This window comes from Bombus huntii, chromosome 2 (genome assembly GCF_024542735.1).
Source record: "Bombus huntii isolate Logan2020A chromosome 2, iyBomHunt1.1, whole genome shotgun sequence".
Taxonomy (NCBI): domain Eukaryota; kingdom Metazoa; phylum Arthropoda; class Insecta; order Hymenoptera; family Apidae; genus Bombus; species Bombus huntii.
Genome location: NC_066239.1, coordinates 15,255,834 through 15,277,898, shown reverse-complemented (window position 1 = coordinate 15,277,898; position 22,065 = coordinate 15,255,834). Strand labels below are relative to the sequence as shown.

Here is a 22,065-nt window from a genome sequence, read left to right as displayed (position 1 = left end):
ATCGCGTGTCATGCGGTACAATTTACGAATATGTGTTTCAATCGTGGAAGACTTGCTGCGAGTGACGTAGCAACGACCAAGGTGAATTTCGTGGTTAAATGCCGTAAACTCGATGCATGAGAAATCTTTTTATAAATTCAGACAACCTTCAGAAAACCTAATCTCACCAAACGACAACCAAATAACGAAAAAATCCAGCTGTAAGATCGTTGGACTAACTAAAACGTAGAGCGAGAGGAAGAAGGTGGTGGTGGCGCGGTCGTGTGCGGCCGATGCGATGGTGCGTTAGCGCCGCGGGCCAGGCATCCACCTGCCCGAGCCAAACGCCCACGCGGCGTGCTGCTCGCGCGTACGTGCACTGTACACGCTCTCGCACACCGGCGCGCTCTGACGAGAGTGGCCCGCGGTCCTAGCTCCGTTACAATCAGGCCTGCTCGTGGCATTCCGCGAAACGCGCGGCGAACACGTCATCGGCCGAGAAGAGCGGCGACCTACGCGCGCGTGCACAACACGGAGAGCTGCGCACCTCGCCGCGCCGCTCCGGACAACGTCGTCGCGAGAGCGCATTGCTCTCCGATGCGACGCTGCATAGAGAAAGGAGAGAGTGTGAGCTTAGGAAAGGGGAGCTGGCAGTGGGAGGGGCGTCTCGAATAGGAAAAAGAAATGGAAGAAGGAAATGTAAGGAAACGTGGATGTGAAGTGGTTGGCGGTAACGTGGATATGCCTGATGAGGTCCAAGTGGGTTGAACGTAATGGACCGTCATATATTGACCCAAATCGTTTAGATTTGGTGGTGGAGTATATAAGATGATTCGGTAAATTGGTATCGAATGCTTGAGAGGGGTTAATTGCACGTAATCGGTATGATTATTGAAAGATCGAAATCTCAGATTGTAAACGCAATTGAAGATAAAATTGAAAATAAAAATTACAAACTGTAAGCTAGTAGCTTGAAAGCGTAGCTACTTTAGTTCTTTTTTAAAAAAGATACTGCTCTTGTCTACGATACGTTGATCGATCTATGTGAAATGTAGGATACGGGCAAATGGAACGACAATCGGCTACGGTAGAAAGTCGTTGAATTTCGGGAATAAAGCTTTCCCGGGGGACGCAACGATGCAGAACGAACCGGTAGCGCTCGCAGGATCGCAGCGATCCGTAATATCGGCTCACGGCTGTGTAACGCTCGCGTTTACAGGATTTAGGCGCGGTTATACAGGGGCCAGCTAACGGGGAGAGAGTAACGAGCACCGAGCACGAAACCAACCGCGTTGGAATTCGCGCGATCGTCTCGCTGCCGCTGTACCTTCAGCTGAATTATTTGAGTGGTTAAATCGTTTTTAGCAGAAAATACTTTCTCACGCGTGATCTGTCTGAGAGATTGGCGAGGTACTAATTAGAGAATCGAGCTAGAAATTGGAGAATCTAGTCATTCATGGGTATTGAGAAGTACTAGATGTACATTGACAAAATTTATGTAGCGTATTTAAAAAATTTTAGAAGCTACGGTACGCTAGGAGGTTATACCCATTACATCATTGCCTTAAATTAAACACGTTGAGATGTGTATTAGCGATGACGAATTTCTTAAGAGTCGTTGAAGGCAGTTAGTTTGACAGTATTCTATTTTCGAACGATTTATGACAGGTACTTAGACTGCGTGTGGTCAGTGAAAGTACGAATGAGAATATACAGATGTTTAAGCATAACGAAGTCGTATACCTATCAGGTGTCAAAGGTTTAAATGTTGAAAAAGGAGACGAGAGACTTTAGGCTAGAGACTGGTAGGAAGGAACACTACACTTCCATGATCTCAATGTGCTGCAATCCTAGCCTCTTCAATATCTTGTAATTTCCTCAAGTGACTAATTTAATCTGGCTGTGCATATTTGTGACACATGTGCCAGGAGAGATCGGGATTTCGCGAATCCATTCCATGACGCGTTCAGGCATTTCGCTCGTGTTCTCCCCGAAGGGACAGGCGTTCGTCCCGTTGTCGGCGATTCCACGAATTCACGTGCGTGAGACAGAGCCAGCATTGTTAGCGGATCAACCGCAACTATGTAGCTCCGCGCACGCCATGACGTCGCCATATGGATGTCAAACCTTGTCACGATGCACAGAGAAGATCGTACGAACGGTTGTCATATTTTTTAATCGACAATTCCACAAATTAATATCTTTTCCTCTCTAGTCGTCGAATAGTCGAAAACAAAATCATCTACACGTCACCGTTGCCATAGAGAATGAAATATCGTTACTGCTCATTATTGTTGCATGCGTTCCAAGTACTCTAACTTGAATGTCGTAGCACGAACAATACCTCCGACTAACTAGAAATCTGAGAAACCGCCCAAACCACAACTCACGCCATCATCGATCTCGAATCGATCGGAGAAACCAGCCGGAACACCGAGAAACACGCGTGATCGCGATTTTTGCGGGGCCCAGCTCGATTCAAAGTGCCAGTCGTAAAATGTCCCCCGCCTTGCGAACCTTACGATCAGATATAAAACCACGGACGAGCACGGACTACTGCACCGCTAGCGGAACGAAACTCTTGGTCGCTTCTTTTTCACCGGCAAATCCTAATTGTATCTCGGTTTACCCAGCCGACACGGATTTACGCGGCAGCCTTCGAGGGCCTGGTGGCCTCCGTTCTGCTTGCGTGCGGAAATCTCGAGGGTGGTCGACCGACGAAGGTGATTCCGTGATTACAAACTCGAGTGCCGCTGTATCTTCGCTTATTCCCTATTAATCTCGTATACGAGATACGCCGCCGCGATACTAACGCCGCGCGATGAGTGACCGTCGAGACGCTTCGCTCGAGTCAATTTCGACGCGTCCTCGTTCTTCTTCTTATTCCCATAGTTTCCTTATCTCGGTTGATAAAAGATGCTTTCAAGAACGATGGAATTCGTTGGGTCGTTAGTTCGACCGTCGACTGTCGTGAGTCTGAAACTGTTTATTCGGTAGACGGATACTGAGATGAGCTTAGATTGCATTCAATGGAAAGTTACATTTCTATCGCTCACATCGGTTAAATATTTAACGAACAAAATAAACTTTCAAATACTTTAGATGTCTCGCCGGTGTATCATACGCGAGACGAAAGTCAGATTGCCAGAGATTCGCTAGGCAAATTGCGCGTTTACACCGCACATCTCACGATTCCCCGGGGCCTATGGTTGCGCACGCGCAAATTGCAGAATTTCCATGAATTCGCGGCGTAGCGTTTAAGCCGACATTGCGCTCACCGAGAGGCGCGTTACATCGCTATCTTAATAAAGCGCAGATATACGGCAATCTTTCGAGTTATACGTCAGCACGAAACAAACATTAAAGCGTATGGCACGTCCCATCGATTTACATGATCCCGTAGAGTCGATCGAATCCGACGTTAATAAGTTGTACGCAGATAATAACGTTCCACGGATTCCACGCGAAGATTAAGGCTCCGGATCTCGTTGACTCGTACTCTATACACAATAAACTGCTCGCTCGACGTTGACTTCGTTCAACGAACATGTAAGTTAATTTGTTCGACGTTTGTCCATGTTTTGTGAATTTTTTACTTCCGCTGCGTTTGGTGTATTGGTTACGTGTATTCGCTACGCGGTTTGATTAAACATTTTGTCCTTGATTATGACGATGAAAACTATCTTTTGCTGTCTTGTAGACGCGTGAACCGTGTCCAAGATTACAAAATTACATCGCACATATCTTCATCAACGCGTCACTACCAGACGATCATACTACAACAAACTTTTCCAACGCGCTATGTACCTGTCCCAATCTTCTATTTGCCAGACAACCGTTGTGCAACCGGCCAAGTCACTCACCACTGACAGTACGTACAAACATTCTTTCCGCGCGAATCTAACTGGTTCGGAGCTGTCGCATGTAAAACGGGGAATCGCGAAATATCAAATGAAGACGGCTGACGCGTTACGTGAACCATCGACGTTGCATGACAGCGACCGATTACACCTCGCGTTACGCGTGTTCCGACGTAATTGACGCGCGGCAACAATATCGTCCTTATTATGACAATTACAAGCGGTGCTTGATTTCACAGCGTGGCTCCGTCGTAATTAGATTTGTCGGCTGTGAATACTTAGACAGTTGGTTTCTTCAATCCCGACGAAACATCATTTCTGTTTGTTTTTATTTAAACCGCGAAGAGAAAGCTTCAGTTTTGAGTATTATCTTCGAACACGAGTACGATACTATTTGAAATATTCTTTGCGAAGAAAGTACGATTATATATATATATATCTATTATGCGCTCCAGAATTTTCAAACATACATAAAACATGTAGAACACTTTCTCAAGGAAATTGAAATCGATGACTCACTCGGCTAGCACCATGCACCGCTGGAAATTGTCACTGAACACGCGCGTTAATTGCGTCCAACGTTCGAATAGCTGTCGTGGCATAATGCGGCGCAACTTGTCGAGTACGCTTTTGCCAAGATAATTTATCGGTTCGCCCACGTAAGTTGGGATTCCATTAGTAACTTATTAATAGCCAGTGGGAGCGAGCGGTCGCGCAAGAAATCACGTTGACGACAACGACGCCGACGACGACAACGACACATCGATCAAAATCGCGACACGTTTGCGTGCGTTTCAAAACATCGTAGTTTCGTAACGAAGCCATTAACGGAGAGCATTCACCGAGTTTATTTGAGAAACGCTTGTTTCGAGATCGCCCTTTCGATAATTAATGTTAGGTAGAGGGGTTTGCACATATTACGTTTACAAAATCAAATCATAATTATTTCTGCATGTACAATGACTCGCGTAAGCGTTCAAATACCTTCGCGAGGCACCGAATACGTAGATCAGAAAAATTTCCATAGCGAGTTCGATATTTTTATGCGCAAAATAATCTACTCCCTCTGTGATATTGAAGCTTCGAGTCGTTAAGAATTTTTCTTTTTTTTTTTTTCGAATGTACAGTCCAGTTGTAATTTACGTCGAGAAGCATCATCGGAAGATAATTTATGTCTTGTTGGCAATTTTCCGCTGTCAACGTTCTGGATGTTTCGCGTTGTGACATCGGGCTCCGTACAAATCACTATAGAGCTGTCAGGAAAAGCAGGCGTTCATAATCTAACGCTGGACCGACACGTCCGTGACGTAGACGAAGTGCAAAAGCTGGCACAGGCCTACTCACTGCGGTTACGTAACGAAAATGATCCTTTCCCAGACAGTGTGCCATAGCGTGCAACGCTTTACTGCCCTAATCCCACGTTCGAGATCTCAAAACTTGATCTTCTTCAGAGGCGTAGATCCTTTAAACTTCTTAGCGAACTAGCAACACCATTCCTTAATCGAGAGCTGTTTTGATCGTTAAATAGTAAATTTACTATATCGAGTACCTCATATCGTAGAAATTACATATGAAAATGAATGGAAAAGGCACGTAAAACTTCTGTAGATAGGCGAATGATAAAATTCAAAATATAGATAATCGACGAGTTGAGTCGTCTTTGCCAGTTAAAAGGTTAGATAAAAAGCCAGCGAATATTTATACGAGGATACTCATAAGGTTCCAGGTAATCAGCTCGCATTCCCTCGCGAGAAGCTGATAGCCAACTCGATTGCTCGAAACACGATGCTTAATTTTATAACACCGGCCAATGAGTCTGCATTCCGTCGAGTGAAACAGAATTTCCGTATGGGACACCGTAACGATATCAACCGTGTCCCCACGCTTCGCATCGCCGCGCCGCGCCGCCGGTGCTTTGATGTTTACGACCAATGACGATCGAGATTTCTGTCTCAAGGGTTTAATAAAAGTCTACTGCTCCGTATACTTGCGTGTAATCTTTGAAGTAATATTACGGAAGCGCTATATATGATCCTTACAATATCGCATGCAAACGAAACATCGTGACGTTCGTCGAGAAGGAATAATATCAATAACGTTCATAGACCAAGCTGCGTACTTATGCGCTTTAATACCTAATTAGACAACATCCTTGTTTCTTTTTCGTTTTGAATTCTAAACCAGAGTATCTTCCTTTCGTTGGCTTACATCTAAAGACTTGTTGATACAATTCCTATTTTTTTCATCTTTCAGACACGAATATAAGTCTAAAACGATTTTTAAATAATTTTGGAAGACAAAATTAATTTACCCGCTGCTCGAAGAAATAATAAGCGAAAGTTATACATTTACCAATCGATCAAGCAAAAATCTTGCACCATAATATATAAGTTAAACGACATCAGTTTCAAAGTTCTGGATCCATGAAAAGTTCTCTAATTTGCACGGTGACCGTAGCTTTAAGAGTGACCCTGCTCTGCTCTGCTTTTCTCGTGTCTTTAACCGTACTGCCTGTTCGAACAGAGAGTCGATAAGAGAAGCTGGCGATGATCCAGCAGAGTATCGCTAAATTGACGCTGATTCGCAGTAAATTACACGGTCGGTTGCGCACCAGTGTCTCCGAAATCGTGACCGTAGCCGTGGAGAGACCGTGGCGCGATAAGACTGCGGTTGCGACTAATGGCGAGCACGAAAGATCCTCGCTGCGTGCGTATCAGGTTATTAATCGTTGGCACTTTCAGCTCGGCTGCTCGAGCCAGCGATCCGTGCGGACAAAAGGAACGCTAAATAGCAATATCGAAGCTTCGCGCAATCATTGGACTTATCTTCTCCTTCGTCTTCGATTTAATTAACCCTTTGATGTATTCAGGTTACGTTCGACATTTTATTCCAATTGCTTTGTATTTAATACGATGGTTTCCAAAGCATTTTATAAATCAGTCTTAGGTTCGTTTTGTTATAACTGACAGCGTGATCGTTGCAACGATACGATACAAGGCAATATATTCGATTTGCTTATTAACAAGAGCGTGGTCGGTGAACTGGGTCAAACGGTGTCCTCGCGATCGGTCGCCGACCGGAGAAAGTGTTTCTCTCGAACAGAGGGACGATTTTCAAAGAACACCAACTCTCCCACACTATTTTATTCGCGCTCGGCCGAGCACCGCTGCAGCGCCTACTCGAATCCGCCACGGGTGGTCGGATTTTCCAATGAGCGCCCACCTTTTCCAAGTATCCGCCGATCATTTAACTTGATCATTTAACGTATCGTTTTAACGTACGTATTTCTGCGGGAAACGTAGCCTCGTGAGACGTACAGTGTTTAGATACCTTTGGCAATTTGAGTAGATGATGAAATTTGGAAAATTCCAAATTTTCGTTAATATCGCGATAGATATCGTACGATGCCTCTATAGGGAGTTCGATAAACTAATAAATTCCAATTTCTTCTTCTTATTTACAAATAGTCGAAATTAACGAGCATACGAAGACAGCTGTATTAAACGGCGTAAAAAGAAAAACCACTGTTTTAAAACGTATAGACGTACGGCAAGGTTATAATCAATATGCAAGCTTCTCCCACATTCCACTAGCATCGATGCTATAAATTCTACGATCTAAATCGTTTCGAGGCGAAGTATGTACATCGTCGCACGTTTCCAATACTCACTGAACAGTCTCATACGGTCCGTTGCTTTCCCTAATCAAGATGTAATCGATAAGAGAACTCACCGGTCCCGTATTCCTAGACCGCTCGACTACACCTCAGTCATTAACCCCGATCGTATAACCTGAAATCTTCGCGGCGTGTCGAAAAAGAATCGCGAGTACGCCGGTCCTGCTGTTCCTCTCTTCATCCTGCTTAATGCTCGCATGGATATCGAGAAACAGCCGTATCGTGTAATTCTTAAACACAGGGAAAAACCGGACGCGAACCGTTCGACGCTGAATGTTCGGTAAGAAAATCACGTTCGTTACAGGTGTTCGAGTCGTGTTCCGCCGCGTAATCCGCTGCTACGATCTTATCGCGATGAAATTAACCTTCCGCGAGACCTGCCGCGGTCCAGTCCACGTGACATCCACGGCATACCGCGGGTGCATCCATCGTGACGTCCGAGAGGACATCGAGCAACGTGCCGTTTTCAAAGAGGTCGGCCGGGGCCACTCCTCCTCGATAATTGTCGACTTTGTAACGGGCTCGCGTACCGGCCATCTAGTCGACTACATCGCCACTCCACTGTACTCTTTTATTTGGCACTGTGATTGCTGCTGATTGCTTGATGAGATTCCTGTATAGACAGAAACGCGATCGGTTTTATGTTTCGTGTAGCCTCGCTACGAGGCGTTCTCTCCTTTTTTTTTCCTCTTCTTCTTCTTCTTTTGCAAGGTGAGGTCAATACGTGACTTATATCTTTGGTTTAAAACGTTGATCGATTTTTAAAAAGCTTGCGTACGTAAATAGCCACGAGGCGCCACAATTAACGAATATGATCTTTCCACTTGTATTCGTCGATAATTCGTCGAATACATCGACTGTAGCCGATGTTCAACGCAATTCGACTGTAATATTGGACAATATTCCTGGAACTAATTCCTGAACGATGCTGTAGGATCCAGCGTATCGGTAGAGTGGGGCCGGTCAAGTAGACGATTAATTTGTCATGCTCGGCCGTGTAACATGCGTGTTCCTCGAGCGGCTTGGCACGGCCGAGTGATATTATACGCGCGCGCCAACGATTCCTCATATTACGCGGTCAAACCGTCCGCCATTAATATCAGAATGATTCTCGTGGCGGCGCGCTGGAGGGGTGCGCATGGACCCCATGTCGGGAAACGCCGTGATTAAATGGCCATTTTTTCTCGCGATGATAAAGGACGCCCGGCTCGATTACACTAAAACCAACAGGACTACTACTAACCTAGCGGCGTACGCTACTCGAACAGAATCGCCCATCTTTGCGTTCCTCTCTCCTTCAAACTACATTTTCTTTTTTCTCCGCTTCGTCTTTCTCCTATCCTCGTGGCTTCGTTCTTTTTCCCTTTATTCCTTCCCGCCGATATCTCGATATTTCCTCGGTGACGGCTGATGGACGACGTGTACGAGCCGCGAATACCTCGTTAGTCAATTAGCCACTCGCTCGCTTTCGTTCGGACATCTGTTTCTTCGGAAACCTGATGTACTGTAACCGAGCTACGTACGTATATTATTTTTGTGATTAACAGATGGTTTTTTAGAGCTCTACCGTGCTAAAACGATGCTAATCGCTAGCTGCTAATGGACTTGGCGTTTTTTTGCCCTCTGTCCTTGCTAGGTCAGGTTGTTCTCTCATATAGGTGGAAGGTGGAAACACGACGACTGATTTTATAGACGAACTGCTTGGTAAATGGATATGTCAGGCATCCTTGACATTAGAATGAAAAAATCGTTTAGACGCGGGGAAAAATTATTCTTAACCTTTGATTGCTATTTATACGCGAAGAAACAAGTTCGATTAAAATCTTTGTAATTTAAGTAAAACTTTGTAAATCACCGATATTACGAGAACATCCGCGGGAAATCGTCGACGAGGAATCCCGTCCACTGACATTCCGAGCAGTGCGTGCAGCCACGCTCGGCATTTCGCGCATACCGAGCCTTGATTCAACCCTTCCTCAGTTTTTCCATCCGATGCAAATTGCCACCTGTTCGCGCGACCTGCCTCCAGCCTCCGTCGAACTCGCGTAAACTACCTTTGGTCACGTTCTGCGCAGAGCAGATTTCCTCGCGCTAGAAATAGTAGAACCGAAGACGAAAGAAAACGACTACGCGAAGAATTCTTTCCGGAAGATAAAATTTATCTATCGACTATCATCGATATCGGAGCAATTTGCTAGAGAAATAAGCGAATTATATAATTTGAATTTAAAAACGTCTTAGTACATTCTATTTTTCAAATATCTTACTGACTCAAATCGTACGAACACTGTTCCTTCGCTGCAAAGTCAGCCATCTCTAAACGCTAACCATACAGAAACTCTGCAACGAAGGTTGACAATTTTCGAAACGTATTTACGAGAAACGCGACGATTACAGCCGGTTCGCGACGAAATATCTACGCATTTGACTTTACGGCCGGTGATCCATGAAAGTGCAAAGACCGAAGCGGTTATTAGCGAGAGATTACCAACTGGTCGTCGGTCTGTTACGACGTACGACTTACGACCCTCCGTCGAAGTGTCGCGTCGATCCTGGGGCCGTGAGAGAGCGTCGCGCTTCGACTCGCTCGTCCATAGAGGTGAGAGGGAACAGGACTCGTTCGTAACTAAGAACTATCAATCCACGCGTGCACGGTTTCACCGGCTTCGGCTGCACGATGCCGGTCATTACCGGCCGATGACGACAGTACGGTATCGAATGAGCCGAGACTAAAGTGGCGAACGAGAATGGCAACTTCTTTTACGCGTTGCACGCCTTCCAGTCTAAGAAAAGCTGCTGCTATGCTTCTCACTTTCGTGCCGGAAGAGTAGCCTAATTGGCATTTCGTACGTTCGAAGAAGTTTAGTTTGTATCATTGGAACTTTACCGAAATTTCCTAAGGAACAGTATAGAGAAATATCGAAAAAATACTTGTATCGATCGGTCGATGTCTGTGAGCATCTGACTCAACAACGAAAAATTGCATCCTGTTTGTCGTAACAGTATTTTAATTCGATATACATTTCGCTATCTAGTTTTGTTATATACGAGGGATATCGATTCGCGTTATCACAGCGTGTACTAGCTATTTACCGTTGTCAAAGCGGATTGCATAGGCTGATACTTAAAGCCGCATAGGAGGACTGTTGCCATTCCGAGATAATCCTCTCGCTGGTGGTCTACGAGCGAACGCGGAAACAGTTCTCGGCGGTATCGTTCCAGCAGGAAAAAGCTTGGGGATTGGTCGTAACGCTTGGAAATGGCTTTAAACAGGCTGACGCGTTTCGTTATGAAGCACTGTGAAGAAATTATGAAGAAGAGGGCGCGGAACGTTGCCCTGGGATTGCGTACACGAGCCGACAAGTTTATTCCATGCTTAACTGTGTGCATAGTTTTATCGCGAGTTTTGTTACGAGAAAGTTAGAGTACAAGAGAACGACAAAATATTAAAATACGAATGGAATACGTTTATTGACAACCTTGTACCAAAAATAACAAGATATGCGGAATAATTATTCGAACGTGATTCGTACAGAGGAAAACTGTAGAAGGAAAAAATTTATTTGGAAAGACCAGGATTTGGAAAGCGTGTTGAATATTGATTATGGTCAGGTATTAGTCGGCGATTCTTCCAGACTATAATCTAGGGATTATAGGGTAGCGGCATGCGTACTTATCCGACTATATAATACAAGCGTATCGTGCAGAGCTACGGTGCTCGTTGGATGTACGTGGTGGGTCATACCACCGCCTCGAATGTCCTTTAACGATTCGGTTAATCATCTTTAATGAGAGCGCTTGATACGCGGATTCAATTTAGAGACTTTATGATGGAACTTGATGTTTGTAATTTATGTGCGACGTGATCGAGCACTTCGAATATCTTATAGGGTATTTGCATTATTCAGGGACATTTTAATAATCTCCAATTATGCACTAAACCAAGGAATACAATCTTTATTTCGGGCTTATGGCGCATCTTTCTTTTTTCTTTTTTTTTTTAAAAAAAAAAGATAAAATACTCAAGAACGTTTATTCGGTTGAAGTGCCTCGTGGGGTATCTCAGGTATTCACGGCCATTGATTATTAATAACGCCCAATTAGCTATTGAAAGGTAGACCGAAAACAGGCAAGCCTTATTTAAAATTATAATGAATCATTTTTGAAAATCAAGTAGAATACTTTACTTTAATGTTTATTCTACTTAATTGCAAACTGGTATCGCCGGCTAGTTTATTTTATGCCTGTCTAATGACAAATTATAATCTTATAAATACTATATGCCTGTACTGTAAATGGTTACGTTCGGTAAAATGCTAAATGATTACGTTTAACATTCACAAATGGATAATTATCAAAATTCGGTTCACATAGAAACGCCAAAAATTAATCCATAACGATCAATAATATTCTTAATCTTCTGCAATGAATGAAATAAATGCACTGTACGATATTACAGCGATACAACGAGGACAACATTACATAGAATTAATGAGTCTATACATTCGTGCCATTAATACAACCCTTCTCCTCCTCCATTCTCACCAACATCTTCATCAAGCACGTATAAACCGCAATGGACGAACAATAAACGCCCTTACAAATGAATCTCGACCACGCACTCACAGACGTAAGTACGTACTCCACCCCCGCGCAGTTCCAAGATTTATATTCCATTAGGACCTTTCCTCCTCGCCCTTCGTTCTTCGCTCTCCATATATACATATATATATGTATATATATATATACATCGACCGTTAGGACTTTATTTATCCACTCGCCATGCTAGACCATACCTCATTACCGGTTAATTACCGGAGTATCTCGTAACCGACAACGACTAGATGCTGCGTGACTACTTACTATGTTCTGTTCGTCTGAATTAAACGTAGCTATACCGCGAGACCAACGTTCGTTGCATATACGCATTGATAAATATTTGCTAATTTTTACAAACTGTATATCAAAGACGAAAGATTTGTGAATAGGACGAGGTTGGAGCATTGGAACACGAAGTATCGACGTAAAGTTTTCGAGACTTTTAGCGTTATTGGTTAACGGCTAAGAAGTAAGAAGCCGAATGCAATGGGAACGTGGAATAGTATCTCATAAAGACTACGCTAATACATAGGAAAAGCTCATTCCACTAACAGCAAGTGGCTTTTGTATTTTCTGTGGAATTTAAATAAAGGCTTCATTATTTCCAACGAATGAGATTCTACAGTAATAACGTAACACGATGAGAAATTTTTTCCATCGGTAAAAAATTTCCATTATCAGTACGCCTATATCCCTCGCTGAATCCTGACTAATGAGATTCTACTCATTACCCTAATTCTTCTACATCGTGGCTCAATCCCTTCCTCATTTTCTACGTTATTTCCTTAAGCGTAAAAATGATAAAGAGTCTATCGGAAGCCTCTTAAAAATTGCCCCGTCTCTTTTCCACCTCAAACGCCGTGCTAACTTTGTAATATAAATCCTCATTACCGCTTTCTCGTTTCCATCGAGAAGAAAACGGTGGACAGATGGTAAACGAGACGGTCAGCCGGGTGGAGCCCTGGTCGAGTCAACCGGCTTGAAATATAACGTCCGGGTAATGAATCGCAACATTCAATTACGCATTAATAACAAGGCGGCGGAGAGACGGGGCGGCCGATTATCTCGCGGCGCGTACAATGTGCGAAAGCCAGCGGCTTGTTTTCTAACAAACAAACTGACGGTTATGGCCGCCACCGTGGACAGAGCCATAAATACGAGGCGAGCGTTCGCTTCTGCATGCGCGCCACCAGCAGTGATTTCCTTAATTGATCGAACCACGATCCACACGATCGAGTCGTCGCTTGACGATCTTATCAGCGCTTCTTATCTACGTAAAGGCGGCTCGTACAACGTTTAATCTACGCGATCGAGCGCGCGCAAACATCTCCCACGCCTGCTTGTGTTCACGCGTCCGCTTGGAAAGGCGACCACGAGAAATATTCGCCGGTTCCGCGTCGCCGGCTCGAATAATTAAACGATCCTGACCGACGCGACGTCTAACGGGCGAGACAGCGCGGAACCGCGGCCGTAGGCGGCCATATCGCTCGAATACGCCTGGTTTATGCGAAAGAGGTAACAGTGTTTTGGAATTTAACCAGCGTCGATTCTGCTGAGAAAAATATTACGCGTTGACGAGTTGCTTTTGGATGACTCACGGCTAGTTGTGGAAAAATTACTCGATCATGGTTTTGATTATTTTTCGCGTTATTCTGCGATTGAAATAAATTCCACATTTGAGTATTTCTCTACGAATAATGGGCACGTACCTGATCTTATGATTCTTTCATTGATATGTTGGTCTGTAAAAATGTGGAAAATGGAAAAAGCTTTGCCGAGAATTTTCTGAACGAGGTGTACAAGACACGATCGATATGTGTTCCTATTCGCCTAGTATTCGATATTATACACATTCCACGCCTACTCAATCGAATAACTCATGCGCCAATCTCTTATTTACGGTGTCTCGCGCTATCCTGCCAACAAAATACCCCATCACTCATAATAACTTCTCCATTCGACGTGTTCTACACAGACACGACGGAAACTAATATCTAAGTTAGCAAAAAAATTCTACGCGTAACTTGCTCTACCATAAAAAATCAGATAAAAATGCATTCTTATGAGATTTTATTTCTCGTTACAACTAAACTCAACGTACAGTGTCGTCTGTGTATGTCGTAGCAATAAAAGACAAAATTCAAGCAGAGACGAGCTACGGCACCGTATGACAAGTGTTTCTATGACCAAGCAAACGCGTAATCCCTGTACACGCTTACAAAAATTACTTGGAAAATGGTGAGGCGTGGGTGACTCCTATTCTCCGAATAACTGTTGCGATCGTAATATTAGCACGTAGACATTTCCGCGCGGACTTATCGCGCCCCTTGAGCGCCACTCGATCGTAAACTAACGGATATTCGCCGAAGCCTGGCACCACCGAGTATTCTTTTAATTACGCGTCAAACGATAGAACCTGGGCGACAGCTTGCACGCGCGCATATAATCTTTCTAGCGGAATCTTCGGTTAGAAGCGGAGAGGACAGATATGTGTATTTATGGCGACAAGTGGAAATTATAAAAAACGTTGTTTCTTTACAGAGACAGAGAAACTTTGTAATAACGGTAATATTAGTAGGAATTATTAAGTCATTAAAGTCTGAAAAATATTTCTTTTTTTTTTTTCATCCATTGCAACGTCTATCACCGAGTCTGCTTTTCTGGCCACGAAAGAAAATTCCAAGCATACGTCTCGTACCTTTCGAATAGAAAAGTTAATAGCAAACTAATTCGATGATCAAATGAGATACGTATTTCTTTCGGGGTTTTTAGATAGAATATAAATATCAAAATCGGCGAATATTGGTTGGTACGGTGCAAAGGGACAAAGCAGTGGACTATCGGTACCGTAGTATGGTCGCGAATGTTGTCGCCGTTATCTTCTCCAGGCTCGATCGTTTCTCACCGCCTAAGTATATGCTCATTGGCGTAAGGAGCATTGCCTGTGTAATCTGGGATGTTAATCGGGCAACATCGACTTGTATTACGGTACAAAGTAATGTTGTAATATACTATGAGCCGGCGGTGAATTAGTTTGAACGTTTAAGGTAAACTGAACTGGCTACAGCCGCGCATCACGCCGTGTATAAAATATCCTGTGCATGAATTAATCTTAAATTAATTATCACGCTATATCTCAAACGAAAATCGCATAATTTTCGATGAGACGTCATAATGATATTATTGAGATATGTATAATTTTGTGTGCTAGATTGGATTGGCCGCGTAGTAGTGACACACGTATGTGAATATGCGTGTGTGGAAGTATGTGTGTGAGCGGCGCCTCGAAAAACAAGTGAATGTAACTGTTCCGTTGGCAGCGTGATATGGAAGATACATATCCTGAAAATCGTTTATTAAATAAATCTAAAACTATTTTAATATGAATTCTAAGCGTGACCTTAGTGTTCCTTTACTTTTATTTCGGCAATTAAGATCCACAATTCTCAACAAATATATGTGTAATTGACCCTTATGGAAAAACGGCTCGTAAGAAAAATAATGAATTGACCTATTATTCGAGTAGAAAATCCACTCACCACCTGTGTATTTACCTACAGACCTACATATCCAATAGGCTCTGCGTTCGAAAAGATCGATTATATTAATTCAGTCTGTGCTATAGGTCGACGCGCGCTCTAATAACCTATTATTATATTAATACCACTTCTATTAATAGCATTGAATTCTTACGCAACATATTAATTACGCGCGCACGCTTATCTACACAACTATTATCCAACCATAAAAGATACGCTATTCCATTGCAAGTGAATAAACATTGCCTATTTTCAAAGGCAGCCATGCAAAAAGCCCCTCAACACATTTCGTTCAATCTGCATTAAGCGAGTTCTGTCACTTCATGCGATTCAAACAGCTGGATTTTCTTTGTTAATAACTAATAACAGAGGATGCATTCAAATTTCCCGCTGGAACTAACGAGGAAACCGTGGTTTCGTTTAGATGCCGTGTACGTTCATCGCGAGCAACGAAAGAAACGCAAGACAAGATTTCTCGATGCGTCTCGTAACCTATGAAATTAACAGCCAGTCGAATAATTAAGTGTTAAATAATTGCTCAATTGTATTCGCGGGCTATGACGCGTGCACAGATCCTCGCTTCAGGATCAATTACCGGACGTGCCATCATGTTTCGATATATTGGGTTGGCAACTAAGTGACTGCGGATTTGTCATTGCCACCTAACTTACCATTTACTATCGTTGAAGATCGCCAATCTTAATGACAAAATCCTCGATCACATACTTGCCAATCCAATACATCCAACGATCGAATTTGTCCCTTCGTTTCTTCGTTCGTGAAACGTGAATTTCAAATGATAAAATTGTAAGTGGAAGACCACCTTGAAGAGACAAATTTTATCTACTTCTACGTCAAATAATTCCACACTTCTGAACTTATTAAATTATTAGCGTATCTATGCGTTGCAATATAATAAGGCTTGAAAGATCTCCAATTTCCCTAATACCTGATCTTCGACAACAACAAGCCAATTTTATGTTCGCGTCGAATGTTCGCATTATTAGTACAGATCGCGCGATAACCACAGAATTAACATTTCCTCTGTATATTCATCCTCTTCGATACGCGAGTTTTCATGGTGAACGACGAAAATAACTAGCAGAGGACTGCACGTGTATGCTCACGAGGATTTGCGAATAGCGACCTGTAATAAATAATTACCGAAGCAAGACATTGAAGATATACTTTTTTTCACGCGATTATAACGACGTCCACAGGAGTCGGGGAGGGGACGTGTAATCATAGTGCACCGCGTGTAATGATTCACGGTAAATTCTTTGACCTAGCTTATTACTTTAATTAAGAACGTTGCAACGATCGTGAGGGAAGGGGAAGGAACGAGACGCGTGACAAGCGTGGAATAAAAAGCTTTAATCAGCTTTATTATTAACGTTAATAAATTGGCCCACGGCATGGCATCCACGTGATCTCTGGGCCGCGTCGTTTTACGCGTCTTTTGTTACCGGCGTGCTGTGACCGCGAAAAGAACGGTACACTCTTTCTTTATGGTCCTCCTTGGACTCACGGTTACCTCGACACGACTCGATATTTGTGTACTTACATAAATACTTGTAATGACTGTATTTGTTACAGCATTTACATACTAGTTAAATAGGTTCGGTTATATTAAATGTCGTATCATTTACGGTTAATAGTACCTTCGTATAACTAGAAAAATGTAATGTTATGGAAATGAAATGTATAGAACCTGATAGAAAACGCCTGATTGGTAAGTACGAGTATGTGCAAATACTTTGTATAACGTAGCTACACCTATTATTGGAAAATGTTGATTTTGTTAAGACGTTACTATTTATGCAAATTATGGTGAAAATAGGAATGAAAAATTGCGTTGACAGAGCGTATTTTATTAAACTAGCATATTTTAATTTGCTTCAATTATGGTAGAAATAATAACGAACATAATTGGATAGCAGTAAAATTTATTAGCTATCAATTATTATTATTATATTGCGAACTTCTAATGCAAATGCAGGGCTTTATATACCATGAAACATACTAAGAGTGTAATAAAAATAAAGTACCATTGATAATTATACATCTCACAGGAATTGCATCTGGTTTTCTGAACGGCGTGCACGTTAAAAATTCCTCGTGCGCACATTTATTCTGTTTAACTAATTACTGGCGAGCATATGCACGGTTATTTATAACTCTTTACAAGTGCGAAGTTTCTTCTTTTTCTATAAAATTCCATCGACGATGAAAGGTACACGTACGTTGAACATCCTCGTTATGTGAACTCATTCTATGTAATTGCATTAAGTAAAAACCAGGCATACTACTGGCAAACATACACCCATTCATCATCTGTACCTCGACAAGTGCTACCTTTTTTATCGATAAAGTTTCATCCAAGAAGAACAACATAATTGCACTTGATATCAAACATACTTCTCTTCCAGATTCAGTTTATGAGAGTTTACATTTACACGTTGTTTTTTTTTTTTTTTTAGCACTGAACGTCAGTGACATCGATATGTAACAATCTAATAATTCTTAGTGTCACTTTACACGAAGAAACGGTACACGAAAATATCAATTATCAATTATAACGAAAGAAACATATGCAACGCCATCATAGAACCAACTAGAAATGAAAGTTTTGTATGTCTCAAGTGCCTTTAACGAGTGAAAAATGATAATAAATATACTTAGTATATACATCGATCTACCTTGCGATCTTTAACGCGTATTATGTCATCTGGTTGCCACGTTATTAATCAACGTCATTATTTCATGCTACATCTATCTTCCCTTCTCTCTCTCTCTCTCTCTCTTCCTTTTCCCTTAAATATAACTAAAATAACTAACTCCAGTAAAGAAACATTGATATGAAGCTGCTGCCACTGCTATTTACAATCAGATGATAATCACAATCACAATTCCCTCGGAGCTACATATCGACGAAAGAATCGCGATGTATAGTCGCCATCATCGACGTTGGAAAAGACGCGCGAACGTAGGGTGCCGGTTGGTCGACGTTGCTCGCGCTTCTAGCGGTCCCATCGTACCAACTCCTCTCTCCTCTCAACTGTCTGCATGAATATTCATCGCTTTTCCGGCCGTCGCCTGGTGCGCGAGCGTGCGTTGCTCCCAATTTGTCACACACCGTGGCATTATCCCATTTCGCTAATAAAGTAATATTACGGGGAACCGGGCACGGGCTGATATACTTTTTCACTCTGTTGCCATGGCGCGCAATTATGCAACTTGGTAATTGCACGGCGCCCTGCCCGTCAGCTAGCCGTATCATCGCGTAACGAGACGCGACTTTATTACCGAGTTCCTCTGCGTCCGCCTTCATCCACCTTGGATGACGTGGAAAAAAGAAACAACGTCGTCCGTTCTTCTTCGTGAACGACGTCTCAGACGACAGAAAAGGAGCACGAGACACAAGGAAAACCGTGCGTGCCGTCCAAAAGTCAGGCTGACCCACCCTATAGATCGGATAGTGGACAAATTAACGCGATCGCAGATGTTATTGATTAAAATTCATATTGTTTATTATTGCACAGTTTACTATTAGTTATACTAAAAATTGAAAGTTAGAGCGAAATGGAAAAATTCTGAAAAATCGAGTTAATCATAAAACGTATTCGGCTGCGAATCGTTCGATGTTACAACGAAGTGGTAACGAGGGAGAATAGTCTGTTTACGCGTTTACTATGTTTCAGGACGATCGAAAGAGGCTCGACGAATCGGCGACAGGGAGAGGGCGAGATGGTGGACGGTGGCAAGGTAAGTGGCTAGTCTTGATCGATTTTATCGATAATCGTGGAACTTGACTTTTCCTTTTTACGGAATCTCGTGTGATTATACGCGTCTGATCATATGCTTGACGTGCTTCTCACTCTTTTATTTTTTCCTCGGAAGTTTGCTTGCTCGTTGTCGCTGTTCTCAAGGTGCTTGTTGGGTTTAAACGCTTTGATAACATGGCAGTGTTGTCCGCAATAATGTAATACGAGTGTCGTCGAGTCGCGATGCTAATTAGATTTTTTTAATGACCGTACCCTTTCGCTTGGACGCTGCGCGAGATCTTTATCGAGACGTTCCGTGCGTTTAACGTGTGTACAAGCGAAGGGAACTTGAATGTCGCGTTCGAGAAACTTGCGAGAGAAACTTCTATCCAACTTCCAGCGATTACGATTCGTTTATGGCTTTCCGAGAATTCTCGAGTATTTCTTGTGCGAAATCTAAAATTCAGAGATATTTAAATTACTCGATGCATCGCTTAGTACACATTGTCCAAAGTATAAGATATTACAGATCTAACAATCTTTCCATTTTTCAAAAGAATTCGAAACAAATTATATAATATTACTTACGTACCGTATACTAGTTTCTAGTCCGAAAATTTTCCATTTTCTTTCTTCTGCTCACACGAATCTCAACGAGTCTACCAATCTCCCTCTCGAAATCTCCTCAGGAATCGAGTGACATTCGATTTCGCGACAGACAGGTATTACTCTGCCTTCTCAGGTATCCGCGACATTTGCCAGCGGACCGAGCAAGAGCCTCGTAATTAGAGTTTTTCTCGGAGAAGACGCGCGCGTGATCGCGTCCGGTCGCACCGTCAAAGATCAGCGCCGACCGATGCCGATAGCCCGCGAGAAACCGCATCTCGTGTCCGCTAACCGGTATGCCGAATCGAAAAAAAGTCGCAACAACATGGAGTGCGTGTCGCGCGATTCCGAGGACACCGATTTCACGGCAGATACATTAATGCCGGAGCCGCAGTCCTGTGCACGTTAGAAGCCGTCGAATAAATTTCCATCGGGACACGCCTCTGGATGCTCGATAATTCACTGGACTTTCTAACTAACGGAGAGGACGAGAATCACGGGAAAATCGTTCGCCTGCGCGATACCTTCCTATTACACGATTACGTTTGCGATGTTCTTGCACGATTTACGTTGGTTAATGGCAAAGGACAAGTATAGAAAGGACGTTAATTATACAGGCCAAGATGGATTGGTTAATTTCGTAGGAATTATTACTACCATTTCGTAGAATTCGTTTTAAGCAACCACATGAATGGCACAGAGATTGCTGTTGGTTATTTAAGGAGACCGTGCCTCGTTCTTTGACACTGGAAAATTTGTTCTTCTGTTCGTTATTTCCTTATTTCGTTATTTATGTGACTAAGCTTGTGTATATTATTGTTGAAATGGAAACTACTCTGACGACTCGTTACTTCCACGTTACGTAATCTACGATAATAATTCAAGCGAAGATATCAAACGATGACAGAAGCTTCGAAACTCGTAGAATTTTTATTATTTCACGCGTCAATGACCGCGTTCGATTCTATCGCTTTCACAATTTTCTCAACATGCCGACATGTAAGTAATTTATATTGTAAAAAAACCATCTCCGAAATTATACCGTCGATATCTCGAAATGGAAAATCATGGTCCTGTTACTCGTGTTGGAAGGCGGTTGGACGAAAGGAGAAACGGTCCCCGGCGCGATCGATCGTTCCCGATTACGTAATCGGGCTTTCGAGGTCGGGCCGCAAAGTTGCTCGGCTAAAAGATGCTCTTTTGCCCCGGAGCGCGCTTAATCTTATCGCCGGCTAGGCTTTTGTCGGCCAGTTGATGCTTTCTCCAAGCTTTCTTATCGAGCCACGAGCCACGAGAAGCGCACGATTCTCGCCTCGCTTCCGCTTCGCTGGCTTCGTCTCGTATCGGCTCGTTTCCACTTTTGTCGTAGCTCGTAGCCCGACCCACTGGTAGAAAACAGCGCCGCATCACAGCTTTTAACACCGACGATACACGCGATATCCGCAACGATATTCGTGTCGTTTATCAGTGCACTCTATTAGCGACGCGATTCGATGTGCTTTATGCTTCGTGATACTTTGCCGGTTACGCGGTACGTGTTAGGTGCAGTGGTGAATAGCAAAAGTGTTAGGGGAAGTAATTATGGTGGGAACTGATCTGTGTTTATCAGTTTACGGTAAGGAAAAATTGCCGTAAAGGAGTGATTTTTTAATTTGAGTAGTGGAAATAATAGCTCAAACTATAGATCGCAATCGAAGATGATACGATTTGAAGTACATCGAGTTTTACAAGCTGAATTATTTTACATTGGTCACGATGTTTTATCGTTGTTTTTGTCGTTATGCCAATAGCAACTAATCAAAATGGAAGTTTATATTTTTGTCCGAAATAAGTTGGCTATCCAAGGTCGCTGGAAGCTAAATCCCCATTATACTTAATTAGTCAACTTCCTTATTTGCGTTCATTATATCATTAATACGGATGTTTAGCGTATTTGGCCGATTAAAACAAACTTGGTGAAGACCAGTAACACATCGCTGGAAACAAGTTTCCTTAATGTCTATATCAGCCAGAAATGCAAGCTTGGAATCGCAATCCTTGTG

At 42.9% G+C, this 22,065-nt stretch overlaps 1 protein-coding gene across 1 annotated transcript in view; it reads left to right on the top strand.

Annotated features, from left to right (window-relative positions):
* LOC126878171 (kinetochore protein NDC80 homolog) overlaps window positions 1-22,065 on the top strand; it is a 71,620-nt gene that overhangs the window by 5,239 nt on the left and 44,316 nt on the right. The window contains exon 2 of the mRNA XM_050640729.1: window positions 19,355-19,418. Coding sequence (XP_050496686.1) covers window positions 19,355-19,418 — 64 coding nt within the window. The remainder of the gene's footprint in view (window positions 1-19,354; window positions 19,419-22,065) is intronic.